Source organism: Coturnix japonica, chromosome 2 (genome assembly GCF_054131305.1).
Source record: "Coturnix japonica strain WE chromosome 2, WE-NBRP24, whole genome shotgun sequence".
Taxonomy (NCBI): Eukaryota; Metazoa; Chordata; class Aves; order Galliformes; family Phasianidae; genus Coturnix; species Coturnix japonica.
In genome coordinates, this window is record NC_140664.1 from 73,357,991 (window position 1) to 73,380,594 (window position 22,604).

Here is a 22,604-nt window from a genome sequence, read left to right on the forward strand (position 1 = left end):
GGTACTTCCTCATGGGTGACACTTTAAAGGGAAAAAAAAACCAAAAATGCTTTTAAATTAGAGTTACTCGTATTTCTTTCTTTCTTTTTTTTTTTTTTTTTTTTTTTTTTTTTTTTTTGTGCAAGCAGATTCTCAGACATCTGAACCTTCTTTTTCTCCACTGTGCTTATTCTCCAAGCAGGACAGTGTAAAGGACTGGGGTGATTCTTGCAGATAGGATCAAATTCAGCTCGCACTTATGGTTGTGCAATCCATGTAATCCACATTCTTCCCTTTTTCCAACGCTAACCACGTTGTTTGATTTCCCACAGGACAGGGCGTAACTGGGGAGAGAGTCCAGATTGGATTTTCATGTTATTTTCTATTTCCCTGCCATAATTTAACCAAGCTGGAGTTTTCTGTGTCTACTATCCCATTTCTGGATGGCACCATTGTAAAATTCTTTCGCCCTTACTGGAAACAGTTGTAGCCCTCAGACAGAAGTGCCCTTCATCCTTCTCTATGCTGCCTCAGAAGTAGTAAAAAATATTTTAAATCAAACAAATTTAAGATAATTTCCTAATTTGTGAATGTCCTGTTTCTTTTTGTTTGCTTTTTAATTTTTTTTTTTTTTTTTTTCCCCCCAAAAAAATTAAGATACTCCATTTCATGGTGATAATAATTTCAGGAAAAAGAACTGAATTATCTAACCTTTCTGTTCCAATGTTCAAACAGGATGGGGAGGCTAAGATAGAAACTTCTTACGCATTAACTTCAAATTTGACTACTGCACGTCCCTCCCTACCCCTAGAATATGTCAGAGTTTCACAGTAAATTCTATGTATTCAGCCTCTACTTCTTGTGTGGAAGACATTTCCCTCTCTACTCATATCCTCATTCACACTGACTGTATTGACGCTTGCACTTCAGCTTTTAGAGCATTTTTGAAACAAATACCCTTCCACACTTTCTGCTCTATGGTTCATCTCACAGAGTGATCTCAGGATCACAAGAACTGGACTCCATAGTGTGAAGCTAATCAACAAGGTACTCTTTGGGTGTGCGCACTGGGAACTGTCACTCTATCAGCTCCTAAGATTAGACTAGAGCCGGCCTGATGGTGACTCCTCAACACATGCTGGGGTCCCCAATACTTACTGGAGTCCTCTAAATTCCTGGAGTTTTATTCCACAGACTCACTCTATTACACCCCAGTACTTGTTACAAAAGACCTAATCAAAAAAGATAACTTACACCATAGCACCTGCTGTATAGCAACTAAACTTTCTTGAAGACTTAGTACTACCAAGAAATAAGACTGTCTTTAGCATTGTCGAGGTCTGGAAACGAAATTCATCTCACTGGTCCTTATCAAATCCAGGTATTACATTGTGCCCAATCCACCATGATGGGTAAAAATGACATCTAATTTTTCTTGTTTGTTTTATACAGATTTGTAGTGCTAAGCATTATGGTTGTACTAAGGTTTCTGTTGTCTTTGCCAGGCCCTGGTATAATCACACTTTTTGATTCTTAGGCATATGTTTATTGACTTCCAAATACATCTATTATCTTGGAACTTCATCATAATTATGGTATCTATCCTTGATCATTCTTATTTAGTGCTATTTTCTCTTCAGATTGTTTGTTTTTATCCTGAATGGCATTATGTTCTCTTCCCAGGGAACAAAATGTATTTTAAGTCAATTTACTAAAATGGCCACTGCTAAGTGCTATATCTGGACAAACTTGATGCCTTTGACATTTTCTAAAATGACAAAAAAAAAAAAAAAAAGAAAGAAATGTATTTAAGGTATGATTTATGGGTACTGCATGCCAAAGGAATTTCTGTGTTACTACAGTTCCTGATGCAGCCACCGTGACTGCTTCAATGAACAAATTGCTGATAGCAGAGCTTGTTAATGATTTATTAGTTTTCTGTGGTCAATTATAACAAGTTATTAAAAAAAAAAAAAAGTAAAATTCAATTTAATAATGAAGAACTGTGTGAATCTTGTTTCTTTCTCAGGACTGCTTCGTTTTGTGAATGTGAAATAAACAATTTCTACATAGCTCAGTTTTATAAGACACATTTCCTACACACTAAGAGCAACTCCTATGATTAAAAAGTAGACTGGAGTCGTTAGATGTCTGTCTGATTGCTGGCTTCTATTAAAAACTTCTTAAAATAATAGATAGGTTTAATTCCTCAAGCTAAAGAAAAATTATATCATCTTAAGTATTATCCATATTTATTATATTGATGAGACTTGGCTGCAGAGAAAAAAAGGGAAGCAAAATCTCTTGTATTGCAAGTTTTAAATGTACCAGGCTAAGGTTTACTTAATTAGAACCTCCAGGCAATAAAGGAGCCCTTTTTTAAATTCTGTGAATCTTAATATGCTAAATAATGCAAAGCTTCAACTCTTCAAGCATGAGACACACATCTGGCAGCTTAACATTTAAATTACAGAAAAAAAAAAAAAAGAAAGAAAAAACCACTTCAGTAGTAATTTTCTTGAAGAAAAGAATGGGAAATGTATTACAACTAAATTTAATTTCTTTTTAGATTTTTCATCCTGTCTAATTGCAAGCATTTGCCATCTTCTCCTTTATTTATTTATTTTCATACAGATTTTTTTTTCCTGTACTTTTTATTGATCTTTAATTTGAACAGCTTCTTACTGTTGCAGCCGTTGAAGAATTACATTGTGTTTTTACTTAGCAAAAATTGTTCAGAGAAATCTATGAGGAATTAAAGTAATGAGCTCACTGGTATAGCAAGAGAACAACAGTCAGAGCCTTACAAATAAAATACAAAAGGAGCGTGTAATGATTAAATAACAAACTGGAGTTCTTTCTCCCTCCCATTTCTTAAATTTGGGCTATTATTGTTTTCTTTTCAACCAAGGTCTTGTGCTATTCTTTTGACCAAGGTAATTATTTCTTTGTTCATTTGTCTGCAAAAACATTGTCAAAGTCTTCATTATTTCAGCAAAGCTGTTTGGAAACGATTTCAGTGTGCCAAAAAGAAAACACACCACCCCAACAAAACAAATACACAACAAAGAAAACCACAGTAGCCATCTTTTCAAAGGTATGCTTATATTTTAATATGTGTTTGTGGTTTCGTACACCTAGCACATTATGGAATACGTGGAAAAGATTCCAATTATTTATACCGCATCTGTGTACCAGTGTGACTTATCCGGTAGCTGTAATTTATTCAGTTTCACTGATTTCTGTAGACTCAAGTGATGTAAATACTTGTGATTATCTCATCCACTATTGATGCGCTTATATACATCAGTATGTATATCCATTAGTCTATACACAAACTGTAACATTGCATATGCTTATATTGTATGTCTACAGCTATAATAATTAAGAACAGATCTTCTCTATTACATTTTTAAGTACTCTTGACTGTATTTTATTTAGGGAGAAGTGGAAATAACTGGGGGGGAAAAAAAAAGGTGAAATAATCATTAAGTATGTTTTGGCATATCTTCTTTGTGCCATATATTAAGAAATTAGATGCAGAGCTTTATTTCCTTCTCACCACTTCTTGCTCTGATGCAGGAGAATATTTTTATTTGCACTGTAGGTCACTACTTTTCCAAAGCTCAATGAACAGACTGCCTTAGCAAATAATGCTTAAAAAACACGAATATTTCTGATCTCTGTGCCTTATTCAGTGGCATTCTCGATCCACAGTCATGGCTGTGCAAGGGAACAAACTTTTTTCACTTTACAGATGAACACATTTGGGAGTGTTTAAAATATCCTTCACTATTGTTCTTCTTGTGTCTGCTATTTCTTTTTCTGTTTATTTTTTCCCCCATAGTCTTCATACAATCAGTATTTCCTGCACCACTGTACTTGAAATCTTCTTCACATCTATCTTCCTAACACTTCTGGAAGGTAGGAGAGAACAAACAACCTATTTATAACTAGCACAGAGGGGGAAAAATGACCTGCCTGGAGTCACTCAGGATTGTGGTGGGAGAGGGAATAAAAACCAGTTCCTTTCTTTTCAGAACTTTGCCTTACATACTAATAAAAAAAGACATCTTTTTTTTTTTTTAAAAAAAATTATTATTTTATTTTATTTTTCAGAAAATGATTTTTATCAGGATTGCTTTGGCTATACAGATCAGCACTGTGGCTTATATCATCTGAATGATGACCAAGGAGTGCACCACAAGGTATCTGGTTTGTTCTAAGCATCACCATCTCTCATTCACTGTACAGTGAAGTCATTGGAGCTTCCACTGGTGCCATTTCGGAATAATCTGTGTTCACTGTAGTTGCTGAATTTCTTGACTTCTTTTCTTTTTCCTTTTTAATTATGGTCACCATAAGTTTTTATATGGCCAGCAGTATTTCAGTCTTCTGTGTTGATCAAAAAAAGAGAGCTAATCTCACTCAGCAAATCTAAATCAAAACCAACTAACCACTGAAACAAACAAAAAAAGAAGAAATAATCTTCAAAAGTGGCCGAGGAAGGATCACTCAATAATCAGACAACAGCAGGTTGATCAAGGCTGCACTGCTAGTTGATAATATTTCAGCAATCGTAGAATCATAGAATGGCCTGAGTTGAAAAGGACCACAATGATCATATTGTTTCAACCCCCTGCTAAATGCAGGGTCACCAACCACCAGACCAGGCTGCCCAGAGCCACATCCAGCCTGACTTGGATGCCTTCAGGGATGGGGCATCCACAACCTCCTTGGGCAACCTATTCTGGTGTGTCACCGCCCTCTGTGTGAAAGGCTTCCTCCTAATATGTAACCTAAACCTCCCCTTGTCCTTGTTTAAAACCATTCCCTCCTATGTATCTATAACCTCCCAGCCCATATTTCCTTGTGCAGAAGAACCTACTAGATCCTTCTTTATATTTTTATTCCTTGTAACTCTGTCATGTACATAATTAATGCATTATGGATCTAAGATATTTTCCAAGGGAGGATGCCAGTTTTCTCTGTAACTGTTGCTCCACAGTAGCTATGTATGAATTATGGCTTCAAATATGAATATTCAAAATAACAGTTCTGGCAATTCATCTCCCCTTCATTCTAGGTCTACTCTGAAACATTTCAAACAATTTTAGTTGTCCTTGGAATAAAGTCATCATGGTTAAACACTACTCAGAGTACTCAAAATCTTGTTTAATATGTGCACTTATCTGTACATGTATGGTGGCACAAATGCCTGATAGCTGGAAATTATTGTTGCAGCTTGGAGTTTACTAGTGTCTTTTCATAATTGATGATGATATGCATGTAAGTATTCATGAGCTAAACCTGATTGGGCAACTGGAATTTCCCTGCATTTGAAATGACCAAGATTTCGTGTTGTTTCTTTGGTGAGGTAAGGAAAATTTAGAGAAATCACAGTTGTATATAAACAGTTGCAGACTGATGTGTGCATGCGTGAGTAGTCTTATATCTATAGGAAGACCAATTTAAGTACTGATGGAGTGGGTGTAATGAGCAACGCAACCCAACCCATGGGAGTGGCAGAGTGAAATTCATTTCCTACAATCCCATAATAGCACATTGCCTTTGAACAAAATGCCGTGCTCTTATAGGAACCTCAGCCATGGCTAACTCTCAAAGCCACATTAAAGTGACCTGGTTTCAGCAAGGTGTGTTAGCATAAGGATGATTCAGTACTGTCTAACCCCTTTGGACTCAGTGAAATGACTCACAAGCTTTCAGTTATTGACATGTTTAAATGGATTTCTGAACTCTGTGTCCTGTGAGAATCATTCAGCACAAAGGAAACGTGAGCATGTGAAATCTAATTTCAAAGTTTTTAAGAGCCCCTCTCTTTTAATGGGATGACTGAATCCTAATGTTGAAAGAGATCTGTGTTTTATCATGTTCAGGATTTAAACACTTGATCTGAATTATGTCATTTGGGTCTACGTGTAATTCCGGAACTGAAACTGTCTTCTAAAATAATTTTACTCAACAATCATAAATTGGACACAATTTGCAAACTAAAGTAATAAAGGGCAGATGTAGGGGGAAATACAGCAATTTTTGCAGTGGATTATTCCCCTTAGCTTTCCTTTTTCCTTCTGTAAGTAGAGTTTTATTAAGAACACAAACCACATCACACCAACCACAAACATTGGACCTTGGGGGTCTCACTTCTTTAGGGAAAAGTAGAATATATCAGCAAATACAGAGGTGTTCCTCCTGCTCCCCCAGATCTTCTGTGCTGTGGAGGTACATAGTCTCCCACTGAGTATCTTCCAAGTGATGAGCATTAGTGGCAACTTAGTTTCCTGTGCAATAAGCATGCACGCATATGCACATATTCAAGATATTAACTGATGGCTGTAAAGGGCACAGTGATGCTGGTCAGCGAAATCCATGAGAAGTAAAATACATTTTTGAGGCTTCAGTCTCATCCTCATGCATGTAAGTGAGCTCCTGCTGTTGTTCTTCAAACAAAATCAGACAGTCTCATAGAACTGCAGTCATACTACTTTCCAACACCTTTGAGATTTATGTCTTAAACAATGTTTTCATATACATTTTGCACAAGGGCTAGTTGCATGGCGACCATGTCAATGCAAGCAAGGTACTTTGCACACACTACTGAGAATGAATCCTTGACTTTTTCTAGGGCATTAGTTCAGTCACGTGGCTAGGTGAAAATGCAATGCTATCTATAGCTGCCTGGTGTTAGTATTTAAAAACAGCTTTGAGCATGCTACTCACTTCTAGTCTGCCTTAACTATTCATATTTACACAGAATCACATTTTGGCAATATATTCCATTCCTTGTGGCAGCTTTTCCAGTGACTGCTGAAAATATGATTGTATCGTATTTACTGATAACCACGATTACCATTATGTAGGTATGGATATGAACCTCTGTCTGTTATATCTATAAGCCTTAAATTAAAATTCAAAATGTTGCTGTAGTCTATGTAATCCAAGCTTCAGATTACGAATGTGCCTTTTCGAGCAAAATGTTTAACTCTGTTCTCACAATCAACAAAATATATAGCAAAATGACTACCTCTAATGCTAGAGCTGTGTTCCCTGTAAACTTAGAGTTTTGAGATCTACAGAATAAACTTGGATATTTTGTCCATTACAGTGCTCATAAATGCTAAGATCAGGAGGGACCTTAAATCATTTAGCTTGTCTTCTAGGATGTATAGTTTACACAGATTCACCACATTTGGATCATGAAAGCATCAAACATCTAGCAAACCCTTCACAGACTTTGCTGTTGTTCCTTGGAGGATATTAATTGTCTCCTGCTGATGTCCATTTGGGAAGTTATGACCTTATAGAATCTCTTGGTGGAAATGATGTTGAAGCATCTGACCAGCGTCAGTTAATACTAAGCACGCAAGGAACCTGCTGTTCACTTCAGAGAAAGGTGATACCACTGCTAAACTACTGGGCCTGTATAAAAGCCAAATCATTCTAGAGATAAGCATTGATTAAGACTCTGTTCTTTGTATTACACTGAAAGATGCAGCACTGTCTCATCTTTCTCCTCTATCATGCTGGCACCGGTGCAGGTGGCCTGGTTCACAATGGGTCCAGCTGAGAGCTAACCCACTTATAAAAAAGGAAAAGGAAGGAGGCCAAATAGTGATCATTGCCTTCTCTGATCAGTTCCCTCCGTATGCTTTACTGTGTGGATGTCCAAATTTTTATGCTGAAAATGTATGATGTACAATGCAGGGAAAAATGGGCAGCTAGAATAGGCAAGTCCAACTCACAGCCCATGGGCCTGGCACAGCTCTCACTGTGGCAGCCTCCTGCCCTACACCATGATGGCAGCAGGTCTACCTTGCTGAGCAGCTCAGCCTAACCCCAAGTGCACACCCGTCGTTATAACCATACACTGATGCGCAGTTGGCACTGTCTGGGCTGAAACCAGGGCACATAGAGGGTGCAGTGCAGTGCTGATTCAAGTGATGGCAAATAACTATATGCATTGTGATACACTGGCTAAACAATGAAAAAATATGCAGCCATGCTTTCCATTTTGATACAGGAAATTGAGGATAGGCTTAAAGATTGCAAAAAAACCCCAACCCATCAGTTTACATTTGTTACTTCATTCTCAGATTATATAAATACATTATTTACATATGCTCAAAAGGAATGTATAGAATTGCGATCAGATATTCAACTCAAAAGTTTGAAGCAGGGTGAAAATGGCATACTTTGCTACTGTACCAAACTATTGATCTTGCCATCCTAATTTGTTTTTCTTTTCATTTAAAGCTCAACTGGAATAACCCACCTGAAGAATGCTATCAAGAAAAATCAAGTGCTGTGAACCACACAAACCTAGAAGAAAGTAAAGCATCTTCAGAGGGCAATTTTTACTTGGAGGAGTTAGAGAAATACACTTTTTCTGTGTGGTAAGTAATATCAGCACCAAATAGCTTCACAACCCAAAAGTATACTTTGTTGTTACTGCATTACACAGAGGTATCTAAATTCAGGTGAATATTATAAAGCTGCAAGTCCTATGACATCATATGCAATTTTCCCACAGAACTTGCTTTTCTCTATGTATGCTATTTTCTTTCAGGTAAATAGTATTTCATTTTTTTCTCTTTTTTCACTATGTTCACTATGACCTGTGGCATTATTTACAACATGCATGCCCCACCTGGATTACAGAAATACTGATTTTCTTGTACATTCCTTCTCAATGGAACTTTATAAAGAAGAATTAATTTTTATTTTCCAAATCATTTTAAAGTAAGGAAGATGTGTTATTTCCCCTTCCCAAATAAGAACATGAGACAAGATATTTCTAGCATTTACAAGCAACAACTGATTTGCGTTTTCTTCTACTCTTTATTATTGTATATCTCTGGCACCTGTTGTTTTCTGCGAATCAGCCCCTAGTCTCAAGCAGAGAATCCAGAAAATGAATATCAGAGTAGGATGGACATCTTAAAAATTTGGTTTCAAATGATTTCTCTATCAATATAATATAGGATTATTTAATTTGTCAAGTCAAGAATCCTCCAGCATTGCTAGTTCTGGAAACAGCCTGTTGTTCTCTCCTTTGCCACTTTGTGCCTTGGAAGTTTGGCAGGAAGTAAGGTGAAGACCCTGCAGAAACCAGGTGCATTTTCGCTATAGAAGACTAAACCAATCCCTAGAGATGGTCAGCTCTGAGTATTGTGTGAGGCAACAAGAAAGAACATGGTCATAAAATTAGACTGCCATTGTTATTTTGGATTCATAAGGTTCCTGCCATCCTCACCATAATTTAAGAACACATTTCAAAATATCGATGTTCATCCAAATATGTTTGCCAGATCTCACTATTACATTTTACTTGTCTCAATTTTCCCTTTCAAGATGCTCAGTTTCTGTGTTAGTGAACTTCAGTGTCTCTTCTGTTTCTTGCAGAAGTTATGGTGAAAAATACTTTAAGTCAGCAGCTGGGCAGAACTGATCTTTCTTTCCAAAGCCATTCAGCTTGAAAATGTTGGGAAAGGGGTCTAAATTCACCCTTCCTTAGCAGGGAAGAATTCCTGGAATACACATTGGTTTCTGGTCACTAACCAGTGAACTGAGCTGGTGGCCTCTGCAATGGCACAATGTTATCCCAGAGTGAGCAGCCATTTGCCTCTGCATCTTGCATGCATCTTGCAGTCTGACATGGGAATCAAGAGAGAAATATGGTTGTTACCCCTTTTTGTTGTACCTGTTCTGTCTTTAACTCTTTTGAGGGGGATATAGACACAGAGTTTGATGCTGATGTAGTCAGTCGCTTTTTGATAAGTATAGTGGAAATGCTATGTCATGACTTGAACCATGACTGAGCACCTAGTGGGAAGGCAGGGCCAGCCCGGGGCGGGGGGGGGGGGGGGGGGGCTCAGGTGCAAGCAACGTACCTGAGTGACTGGAAGGGGTGGAGCCTTTTCAGACCTCATTTAAGGGTTGGCAGCAGATGTGATGGCATTTTGCTGAAGTTTCATGCCTACCTGAGGCTTTCTGAAGGTAAGTAGTTTATTTCCTTTATTTCTATACCCATGGTTGTTTCATGTGAAAGCATCCTAGCCTGCTGTAGCCTAGGACCTTGCTATTCTGCTGTAGTTGTGCTTTCCATCGAGTTTCAATAGGACAAGGGGTAATGGCTTCAAGTTGCACCAGGAGAGGTTCAGGTTGGATAATGAGTAAAGCTTACTGTCTGAAAGAGTGTTGAAGCACTGGAATGTGCTGCCTGGGTTGCTGTCCCTGGAGGTATTCAAGAAATGTGTTGAAGTTGTACTCAGGGATGTGGGATAGTAGACAATATTGGTGGTAGGTGAATAGTTGGACTAGATGATCTTAGACGTCCTTATCAACCACAATCATTCTGTAATTCTATGGTTTACTGAGGTTTCCAGAGGGGTCAGAGCTACGTCTGAGTTACAGGGTATAAACTATATACTCCTGGTATGAAAAAAAATGTTGCCAGGTACTCTTCACGTGGACTGTGCAGTCTGGCCTTCAGTGAAGACAACTGAGGCTAGTGTTTTATTATTTCAATATGCTATTCTGTTTATTTACTGCCTCTGCCATCCTCTTTGAAACAAACACCAGAGCTTGCTTTATTTACTTATTATGTGGAAGTCCCATGAGGTTAGAACAAAACAGAATTTTGAGAGCATATTTTTTTTGCTTTCTGCTTCACTAGTGGTAAAATGCCATGTTTATCAGAAAGAAAAAGAATGAGAAAACAAATAACTCAATTCTTGATAAAGTAATATAGATATTATAATTAGCATGCCATGCAGCAAGCATGTTTTTTATCATGATTTTTTTTTTAAAAACTGAGAGTTAATTCAGTTTCTCTGCGTAATTGAAGGAGTATCAAATACTGTATGAGTTGTTAGCTTCATTTGCTAGCACATCAGTATGAAGTTCCAGTTATTGCTTGCTTCTGTCTGTATTTTCTCCTTTTTTCTCTCCCACTTTCTCAGTCAAATAGCATCAACTCCTCTTTGTCTGTTTCCAGACCTTCCTCTCCTCAAGGATTGCTACCTTTTAAAAAATGCAATGCAAGATAATTAGCTACTACAAAAATTTTTAAGAGGACTGTAGATCTAGGGGCAGCTTAGATCTCCATAAACTTCAGAGTTTTAGATGTTCCAAGATACAATCTGAGCAATTGCCTTGATCTTTTATTGCAGCTGGTAAATCATTTATTGGGGCAGGTTATTTTACAAAATCCTCTTTAAAAACAAAATCCCATAAAATGTTTTTATCATAAAATACTGCATGACCAACAGTCTTCAAAGCTATATATACACTGTATTAATTAAAAGCTAGTGTTGTACTGTGACAAGTTAAAAGTATGCAGTCTGTCTTAATCTTTTTTTTTTTTCCTCCTCCTCTGCCTCTCCTGATTATTTTTTCCCTCTCTTCTCTACTCTCTCATCTTCTCTTTTCTTGTAGGGTTTTCCAAGGGGGAAATTAGAGAGCATGAGCAAAATTTTCTTTTGTGATCACAAAGATTGTTGTGATAATTGTGTTACCCTCTTCCCCCCCACACCCCCCCATTGTTGCACCATGCTTGTCCTCTTGTATTCAGATTAATCTGACAGTGGCGTCTCACATCTGTAGGCCCTAGTCAACCCTCCTTATAGTGGGCATTATATGCACATGTAACAAAAAGATTATTATGGTTCCAGAAGCCCATAGCCTTCAACCTTGATCTCACAGCCTGCCTGAGCAGCTCTTCCCCTGTGCTCAGATGCATCCTTGCTGTAAGCAGCAGGCTTTGCTTACAACCGATGAATGGAGGGGGATGAGCCCAACCTGTACAAAGAGAGAGCAGGTTAAGACAGTGCATGCATGTGGTCAGGTATTAAAGGGAAGGTGGGCACAGCTGGTGTGATCAGCCCCAGGGAAGCTTTGCAGGTGTTGCTACAGAGCTGCCTGCAGGACCTGGCCTCCCACCACAGCTTTGCTGAGCTCCTTTCACTCAGCAGTTGGTCTTTCTGTAACCAAGAGCTCACACAGCCTACAGCAGAATGTGAATATTTTTAGTTTTAGTGTCTATTGTCTAAATTAGGTGAAATCTATAAGCTTAAGAGAGAAAACATTTGGACAAGTTTCAGCTCTTGCAGCCCCAAACCTTCTGTCAGGAGCTTTCTGGCTGCTTGTTCTTCAGTTCCCTGAGGAAAAAAGTTCTTCATGGCTATTTGTCACTATAAAGGCAGATTTTCTGGAAGTGAATAGTAACTACAGATGGGAGAAATAATTTCGGCACTTGAGCATTTTAACTACTTTTGATGTACAGTTGTATTTGAGTTAGAACTGCACAGATTGCAAGAACTTTCATATGTTTCAATACCCTCAAATCATGTCATACTTTCTGGGACTCCAGAAGTCTTCAGCTTGACCTTAAACAAATGATGAACTAGCAGCTTTAGTTGCAACTGACATATCATCAAATACAGCTCTTAAGGGGTTAATTTTGCATACTGATATAAAGTACCGTTCATCCTTTGTCTCTGTGCAATTAGCTTTGAAACGATGTGCCTGTAGCTCAGACTGAGGCTAAATGCTGCTTTGAAATTCTTTCTCCCCTGCTCCAAACATATTAAGCTGACTCAGTCCAGCTTCTGTAGAAGCAATTTATTGCAGTGTGCTGCCATTCAGGGACACAGCCATGTATTACTTCAGGTAGCTCAGAAGCAGGCTAGATGGTGTGTTTCTAAAGGTAGATAGCATCTTGAACATCAGTAGAGAATAAATCTACCTGGATTTACATGCTCACGCCTCTAAAATACTTGGGCTTGGATCAAGCATTGGTTCTGACTTGTAGCCATCAGGAGCAGCCTTGGTGTGAGGTGGGCAGGATGGGGAGAACAGCATGCACTTGGCAGCACACACCAGCCTAGACGAGGCAGATGGAGCTGACGAGCCATTTGTAACATTGCACTTGTACCCCCTTATGGTGTTTTTTGGTCAAATTCATGAGCACACTGAGGGACAGGAAGAGTTAACTGTAAGCAGCACACTATAATGAAGTAGTTCTTTAATAAAAACAATAAACTTTCCATTTATAACACTCATGTGATTTGACATTGAAATAAATGCAGATGCTTCTTTGCTTGGTGTATTCCCTGTTGTGCTTTCTAAAGCACCTTCACATATGGTTTGCCTTGTTCCTGTGAAACTGCTTGTTGTTTATGTCACACAAATAGAACAGATTGAATTTACATTGAGTAAAGGGATGATGAATTAAATGTTGGAGGAGAATCCTTGTCTGAGTGTTTAAAATTTGTTCAAAATTAGTGCTGCATGTTTAAATAGTTCCTGTAGAATCTTCCTTGAGCTCTTCTAAAGATTTCATTAAAATAAAGAAAGAATGGTGTGGCTGCCTATAAATGCAACCTTTTACTCAAATATGTAACATTTACCTAAGACCAAAGGTCAAATTTTACCAGTTTTTTATAGCTGTTCTAATACAACCTGTTTCATGCACTATGTAAAATATTGCCATTAAGAGTGGGTATTCAACTTCCTTTTTGGAAAGGAGACTGGCTTTTTATCCCTTCCTTTATAAAGGTCTGGTTATTTGAAAATTACTTGAAGGAAGTGCTCTCAGTGCTTTCTGAGACTCCTACATCATTTTTTCCACTTCCATTTCAAACTGGAAACCAGTTCACGTATTTCAAGACGTTTAAAGAAATTGGAAGCCCTACTGTTTTCTTTGAATACTTTCAAATTATATCTATATCTATCTATATACTATATTCACACACACACACACACATATATAATATTATATATATATATATGTAATATATTTTTATATTTATAAGTATTTGACATATTTGATATGCCTTCCTAAAAATGTTGTTCCTTGGCCATGTGAGCATGTAGTGCCACCAGGATCAGTCTTGATTTTGGACTATCCACAGGAGTTTTGCTCTGCAGGCAAGTCACAGCAGGATGCAGGTCATTAATTTTTTTCACATGTGTTCAGATGTCAGACCAGTGTTCACACTGGTGCACATCCTTGCAATTTTGCAGATTTTTGTGTTAGACTGGTATATATTTCTGTGAAGTTTTAGCTTTATTTTTCACCTTGTTGGGCCCTGTGTAGGTCAGTTTAGTTTATTGGAGGTAAAGGCTTACTTTCTAGATAACTTTACTCCTCTAGGCAAAGCTAATTTGTCTTTCCTAATCTTATAAGTCATCTGTTGCTTCTTTTCATTCATAAATGGGCAATGACGAATGAAATGCGTACACACAGAGGCTGTGTTCCTTTGCAGTCTGATGTCAGTGAAGAGCATTATGTCTGTATGGATGCATAAGCTGGTGCAAGTTAAGGGTGAATTATAAATAAGGTGTACATCTTGCTAATACACAGGTGGAAATGGAGAGGGCCAGGCAGTGTTAAGACAAGGTACAAGCATGAGTGGAGTCTGCTATTTCTGCCAAATAAGTAATAGAAGTGGCACAAAAGCGTAGATTGGAATATTCAAATGTAATAAGGAGTTTGTAAATCTCTGAAGGCGGGCTTCTGAAGTCAGTGGAGCCTTTTCCACCAGGGAAGACAAGGAACCTCTCAGAGTATTACCTGCATTTCTCCATCATAAATGTTGCAGAATGTTTAGCCTGATTTCCTGCTCTTTCTGACATATCTGAATTGCTTTTCACTTTCTTCAGGCTCAAAAGAAGGTAAAAGACTTTGTAAGCTAGCTGTGCTGCATTGGGTGAAGAGAGATGTGGTGGTTGTGTGTCATTTAATACATATTTTGTTTTCATGAGCTGGAAAAAGCAACATTACTGATGAGCATTAGGGAAGAAAGCTGTGAGTGTGCCCTACACAGTCATCTCTAATGAATAGATTGAATAAAAATAATAGGTGCATTACATAGCTAACCATCACATCTTCGGGGCACTACGGTGAATAAGTGGGACTTATACATGTGCATTAGAAGCAAAGTAGGTACCACACTTTGGATCCTATTGGAGGGGAAACAATGATAGATTGCTGCTTTTTATCTGTCACTGCTGTGGCACAGAAACATAGACCATATGTATGTAAAACAACTTTGTTATTTCAGTAAATTCTCTAACTCTTTCTGTTGTAGCCTGTAGCAAAATGTATAAGTAGATGAAGATCCTGGTGGGATAGTTCTGAATCTATCAGAATAAAATACCTCTGCAGAGGCATAATTATTATTAAATACACGGTGATGTGTGACAAAACAACCAGATAACTACGAGCTTTTTTGCCCTTGCCAACTTATAGTATAAAATGAGATGCTTTGCAAGGGGTGAGAATAAGAAACTGTGACGGTTAGGTGAAATGATGTGGAGCAGAAAAGCTTGAGCATCTATGGTTCTTGTAACTGGTGACTCAAGGAGATGATATTAAAAGTGTGAGTGTTCATTGGAATAATAAGGTGAGAGAGGCTGAAGGCAAGAAGTCAGGATGCTGGAACGGGGGCAGCCCTCATATTTAGTTGTATTAGTGGCTAAGAGTTTGCTTTGTCTTATGACATCTCTCTGGTTTAACTTGTGAGCTTATTGGTACTGAGATCTAACCCTGCATTTGCATTAGGTCTTTGCTGAGCGATAATGATTAGCAGTTCAGAAGGTTTGTTTTAAGGGATTCAGAATGATGAAACTCCAGGTTCAGCTGTTCTTTCTTGCAGATATCTTCAATGTTGCATCTTTATCTCAAATGTGCAAAGGACTTTTAGTCCTATCTAAATAGTTGCAGGGTTTGACAGCTGGGGACAGAGCAGAAAAATTCCTATTCATTGATCAGCCCTATTACTCACAATTAGGGGGAAGTGATTTCACAGTGCTTTTTAACTAAGTACTCACATGACGTGTTCGGTATTGTTTGTTCATTAATAAGAACTATCATTTCCTTTGAAGCTTGTTTTATATAGAGGAAACACTGCTACCCTCAACCAGCATATCGTTTTATACAGAGTTACTGCCTATTTGTATTTGCATTGAATTTCAAATAAATGTGCTATGAGGATCTTATATCTTGAGGGTTTTTTTGGAAGTTATAGTATTTCCAAGTTGGAATGATTTCCATTTGAAAACATTGTATCATGATCTTTGGCTTCTAAAAAACAAACAAACAAAAAAAAACCCACGCAAAACACTTGTATATATGTTTGTGCCACAAGTATTCAGTTTGGCCTTATGTGGCAGGAATTTTGAGGAAAGAAAAGATTCTTCTGTCTCTGAGTATCTGTCTTTAACATATGTGCATTAGATATTGGGTTTGACCTATAAAATGGCAGAGGGTGAAAGAAGCATATTCAGTCCAGTTAATCTTGCGATAAAGCACAGTGCATGTGAAAGAGTGCTTCCCTGTTAGTACATGGGTTGTATTTAAGTACATAAGCCATTTGGAAACAGTACTCAGTTTCGCTGAAGGTACCTTAAGAGTAAGAATGTTACCAGTGTGGTAGCCTCACTCATTCCTCAGCTTTCAGGAAAAATATGATAAATGGAAGCATTAGCAACTGTTGTGCCTGTATTTTTAGCTCAGGGCTGGGAACAAATAAATTCTCATTTTCTGGATTTGAGATGCTAAAGGGAGGTCAATATCCAGTACTGGAAACTAAACATTCTTATTGTGGCTTTAGGTGGAAATATACTTCCTTGGTATTTTTATTCAGTTCCTGAAACACAAGAAATCCAGATGCTGAGGTTGTATCAGGACTGTTCAGATGTTGGCCCAGGGAATGGCTCCAACCAGCATCTGAGCAGCTTTCAGCAACTCCTTGTCATTGCACATGCCCAAAAGCTTAATTTCAGCTCTGCTGTCGTCACAGGGATGTGACTGTTGTGCACTACCACTGACCTGCAGATGTGTGGGATATTAGAAATCCTACAAATTCATCGGTAAATCAGCTTTTACTTTTGGTTTCAAGGGTAAATTCATCATGCTGTGTTAAGAATCTAATTCTGAGTGAGTTACTTCAGGAGTTCATGGTCATTACTAATTTTAGACACATTGCCAGGCTTCAAAATTGGGGCTACGTTCCATGTGCACCAGGAGTATCCTTTTCCTACCTCAAGTAATGTTACAGGAACAATAAAAAATTCTTTCTACTAGGAATGCAAAGCTCTGTGGGACTTAGATGGGACCTGACATTTATACAGTTCATCACTACTGTAGATCAAGGAATGCTACTTTTAGCAAAGAATGCATATTCATTCTTTTTTTTGTTAACCTTTGCTTCAGTGCTTTCATGACAAGATTGTATGGGTATGTAGCTGTGTTTTAACAGTTTTTTAATTTCAGTTGTTGCTTGAAGCACTGTGCTGGAAATTAGACACTTTTAGTAGTTCAATTATTGTTGATTTATTCATCCCTCTTGTAGATACAGTGAATGTAGTCACTATAGTAAGGTTATCTAGTTCTGAATGCCAAATGCCAAGTTTCAGAGCTTACATCTTGGCAACTGCAAGACTTATTGGCTTGGAATTTGTCATGCCAGTGGTGCTGCCTCGTAGCATTTATTTCACAGATTTTCATTAAATGGAGGAGGACGAGAGAACAGTATTACTAGAGACACTGTGCATCAAACTGTTTACTAATAGCACAGGGAAATCAGTTCAAAATGAAGTACTCAAGGCTTCATTCAGCCATTTCTGTAGACTTCATTGAAGGAATGATGGCATTATACAAAGTATAAGGATATAAAAATGCTGATATAGAAAGGTGATTTATGTAACATCACCAGTTTTGAAAAAAATGGGAAGCTTAGAACAGCATAATGAACTAAAAACTGTTGCATAGCGCTTAACATTCATTAACTTTGTTGTAATTTCTCTTTTGGGGCAATTAGTCAGCAGAAACTTGCTTAAATTCCACCAGCTTTAGCATCTGCTTTCAGTATTTTTCTAAAGACAGCAAATGCTTCAGTAACACAGGGGCAGGTCCTCAGCTGAAATGAGTTGTTAAAACACCATTTCCAGTGGAGTGATGACAATTTACTCTGACTGAAGCGTAAACTTTCATGTTAACCTGCTGTAATGCTTTCCATCACGCTCTAGACTGTCTACATGTGAAATGTAATGCACCTAATGGCATTTAAATTAGCTATCGTTGGAGGCATCTGTCACACTATAATCTTTCCCAGTCACTTGTAAAGAAGGTTCTCCACCACTTAGCCTCCCTCTACTTTTCCATAGCGTGCCTTGTGGTGATGATACTGTATGTCCGAAGTTATCAGCTCTCATCTCTGCTTGTCACTACTTTTATGTGCATCTTTATCTCCCTTTCACTTGGGGAGGACTCCTTGTAGATAGCTTGGAGAAAGGCCTCTAAAAGGATCTAGTCCAACTGTCAACTCATGACCACTGTGCTCACTAAACCAGGTCCTTAATTCATGATGTTCATGAAGTCACTTAATCCCACCCTCCTCATACAGACAGCTGGAAATCATTGTCATTTAGCTCTGCTTGGAGTGATGAGAACTTGGGAGTGCTAAAACTGGTATGATATTGGATGAAAACACAGCCCTACAAGTGCCCTTCCGCATAAACTTGTTTAATTCAGTGCTTTGTTACAGCCTCTTCAAAATATTATTTGGCAATGTTACTAGTTCATACAGCATTTTGATGCTTCTAGAATGATAATTTAACAAAAAGGCAATTAATCATTTAAATTTACTGTTTAACTACAACAGGACTTCCTGGTCAGTGCTGCTGCAGTCATCTAAGTAGTTGTGCATAAGTATGAAACTGATTATAAATAGTTTGGCCAGAAACTACCAGGCATAAGAGAATTGAGTACCTTCAGTAGAGCTACCTGTAATTAGCTGATAAATAACAACCTATGTACTGTAGATATTTTTTTATTTCAGTGGCTGTCATCAATTAAATGTCATCTTTTAGGATTAAAATGAAAAATCACTAATTCTCCTACTTAATTTGTAGCTCCCAGCTTTCCTTCAGCATAAGTAACACAAACGTATAAGCTGAAAAAAGCAGAAGCATAAGCTCTTTACTGTTGTGATTATTACTTCTAAGAGGCTGAGGATTGTATTCTATGCTTGAGTTGGAAAATCTGTGCTGAAGTTCTCTCTAAAAGCTTTTAACTAAAGTTTGAAGACTTCAGCTCTACTAAAAATGTGCCTTTTGCACTGCGCTGTAACTGCTCTGTTTTCTGAACTGAAACAAAAAGATGTTTTTATTTTTTTAAAAAGGAATCAGTGATCCTAAACTATATCAGAGCTCGATATTCTTTTGATCAGTATTTGCTTTTCTGATTTTTAATTTGAATGCCTGCTTCAGACCCACTGATTTATTAACTATTCTCATGACCTGGCTGATTCATAGTATTTCTAATTTATTTGCAGTCCCATTTTCCTCATTAGTGTTGCACAGGTTTTTCAGGCAGTTGAAAACACGTGCTGTTGCAGGATTCTTTCTAACTCATGTTTGCCACTAACTGAATTATACATGGGTGGCATAGCGCATATTCAGTCTTTCATCCTTATCTGTTACTTCATCATTACTTTCAATCTGCAGTGAAAAATGTGACTAACATGTTGTGTGGTATAAATAGACACTGCAGGTTGAGATCATTTATGCATGGTTTGAATTTTGATGAAATTTTATACTGCCCTCTGGGCTAAACACTTAACCTAAGTGATTGTCCCAATAATTCTGTTGAATCAAATGTCTTCAGATGGAAGTTTTACCTTTCATTATCTTCTGAATTGTTTACTATAAAGCTTTCCAGGAGTGTTAGGAAGCAAATAAAAAGGACACAGTTGCTGTTTATCAGTGATTCTGTGAATTATTATCTTTCCAATATAAATGACTGGAAATAAGAATACTTAGGAATTCTTCCGCTCAAAAGACTGTGCTTTAAATTACTGCAGTCCATGTCCATCCTCAGTATTTTATTCTGCTACAGCCATGAGTCTGAAGATTCTGCAAAATCTAAAACTATTAATCCATATCTGCCTATATACAAGCATTTATGTATGAATATTTTTGCATTCAGTGCAGTATACCAACTCCTGTAATTCTTAATTTTAATTTCATAATTGCCACGGCTGTGTAATCTTCCAGTATTTATTTATGGTATTAAAATTGCTTCAGCTGTATATCTATTGTTTTAAAAAATGGTGCTTCATGTCTATATTTGGTTTAATTTTTATTTCAATTACAAACACTCTCTCCATGCAGCTTGGTTGTTTTGATGTTGAAAAGTCTAGAATTTATTACTATGAGCTGAAAGTAATCGTTGAACACTGACATTTTAAGTATGAAAATAATGTAAGTAATTGTCATTCATTCAGTTAAGATATTCCATTTCTTGCAACAACCAATTACAATACTGTGCTTTTAACTGGAAAAGTGTCTACTTCAATTTTCAGCTGAGCATTCTGTAGAGACTTTCATTGTTGATAACCATAGCAAGTTGCAGATCAAATACCACCCGTTACTTTCCCGTAGCTATTTTTAAGTTAATGGCCCTAATTTGTACACTAAATTTAGGAAAAACATGCTCTTTTTTTTTTTTTTTTTTTTTCTCCTCCAGAAAACAACAGCATATTTAACTAAGGTTGTAGCATCCAGGCCTAAGGAATTAAGTGACTCAGTTCAGAAAGGTTGTCACTCAGCTATGTGCCCACTGTCATGTTGGCAGGCTTTGTGGTACCCTCTGTAGGCACAGTCTTTGAGTCCTCTTGAGGAAGGTGGGCCATGGGGTGCTCTCCCATTCTGGCTTTTTTTGATGGAAACCTGCCTTGGTAGGGTGAGGATGGAGGGGATGAAGATCAATGCATGCCCCTGAAAGTATTTGGGCAGTAGTTTGGCCACTGCATTGTCTCATCTCCCTGTCTTCCACTGAAGCCAAGGCTTGCCAAGGAGACTTCATACTTGCTCCCACACAGCGTAGAGCTGAAGCCTTTAAGGGGCACATTGGGACATTTGACTCTGGAAGGAGTGCCTCAGATAGCCTCACGGGCTGTAAAAACAAGCTGGTTAGTTCTGAAGAGAGCACCAAAATTTGAACCTTTTATCAAGAAATGAATCCCCGGAGAAAGGCAGTTTTTGGCAACTGCTACTAGTCAGTAGTCTCAATTTTCCCTTGCACAACAGTCTCAGTGGAAAATTTTATGGCTAGCCCTAGTGCAGACTCTTTCAGAGGTGTTGAGCACCCACTGTGCCCATTAATTTAAATAAGCCCATAATGTGGTTTACATTTAATAAAGTTGCAGCCTCCACATGAACCAGGTTTACTGAGTGTTGCCTGCTTTCCTGCTGGGTCTGAATCTGTTGGTCTGGATAGTGTAAGAGACTTGGACTCAGCGCACGCCTTTACCCCCTGTGTTTGTTACAACTTCAAGCAAAGACTACTGAGAATGTGTTTATACCCAGTAGAGAAGGCTTTTATTTGAGGATAAGCTTACATGCGAGTGAAGTGGATGATGAATGTGTTTGTATGAGGAAAAGCCCCTTTTTTTTGGTAAGACTGCAACTTGGTAGTCACAACTGAACTTGGATAATTCTCATAAATAAAAGCAATATATTGCTTTCATTTAACACAAGGAAGATAACTTTTTTTTTTTTTTAATCTTCAACTACAGTAATAAAATAAAATTGCCAAGTATGTATTAGGAAAATTAGCAAAATGAAAATAGGTAAAAAATTCCATTAGTGTGAGTTATCTTGGTTGTCCAGTGAGCTCAACAGGGCAGATCTGTCAGCTGAAAGCTGAATCTTAGTGTGTAATTTCTGCAAGAGGAAGCATGTGGTTTTTATACAAGGCAAGTATGAAAAGCAGTGTATGTGTGATTGTGTGCTCATTATTCCTATTTACAGTAAGAGAACCCCAGTAACTGTAGCTTATAGCAAAAGTTTCACATGATTGGCTTTCAGAATTAAATAGACTGGTGGTGGCTGCTTTTGTAACACAGCCTTGCCTTGTAGGCTGGCTGCATGTGCTTCCAGCATCGTGTCGTTCAACTCATAATAAATCTAACCAGTTTATTGTTCAAGAGTCTGCACCAAGCCCTTGTCTACAATTGAGTCCCAGCTCAGTTGTTACTAAGGAGGAAAAGATTTGTGGGAAGGAAAAACATTTTTAATGTCTAGCATTGACTATAGTCCAGAGTTTTCAGTACCCTACTATTACCTGGTTGAGCAGATCCAGAGTCACCTTTTAGCTGGCTCATCAGTGGGTTGAAATTTGTGTTTGCATTTTGGTGATGTCCTGTAGTGATTTGCTTAGTGTGTAGGTCGCCTGTTCTCTTTCTTCCCCAGGGACTTGCCAGGCCTTCCCTGTTTCTCCCATGAAGCCTCCAGCAGCCCTATGCCTGAGCTGGAGCACAGCCTCTCAGAGTAAGCACAGTGCCCAAGGTTGCTTGGATAGCACGGCCAAAAATGCATTTCCATTTTACGCTCCTTAGTATGAGTGCAATCTCAGTGCTGTGTATTGTCTACTACAGTGCTCACCAGAACAGTGCTCGAGTAGATGACACAGAGTATTTTACAGTCTGTCTCAGGCTACCCACTTGAAAGGAAGGAAGCATATGACCACATCAGATTCAAGGGTACTTGGTGTTACTGTCTTGGTTGAGGTTTTTTTATTTTTATTTTGAGAAAGC

The 22,604-nt window shown here is 38.0% G+C and overlaps 1 protein-coding gene across 3 annotated transcripts in view; it reads left to right on the forward strand.

Moving 5' to 3' along the window:
• Positions 1-22,604, forward strand: part of LOC107309587 (uncharacterized) — a 167,670-nt gene that overhangs the window by 78,549 nt on the left and 66,517 nt on the right. For 2 of the 3 annotated variants that reach the window (XR_014942755.1, XM_085537754.1), the window contains exons 14-15: positions 4,099-4,187; positions 8,254-8,393. Coding sequence is in view for 1 of the 3 variants with exons in the window: in XM_085537754.1 (XP_085393880.1) it covers positions 4,099-4,187; positions 8,254-8,393 (229 nt within the window). In the remaining 2 variants the exon portion in view is untranslated. Of the gene's footprint in view, positions 1-4,098; positions 4,400-8,253; positions 8,394-22,604 lie in introns of those variants that run through there. The other variant, XR_014942756.1, reaches the window with a different exon arrangement.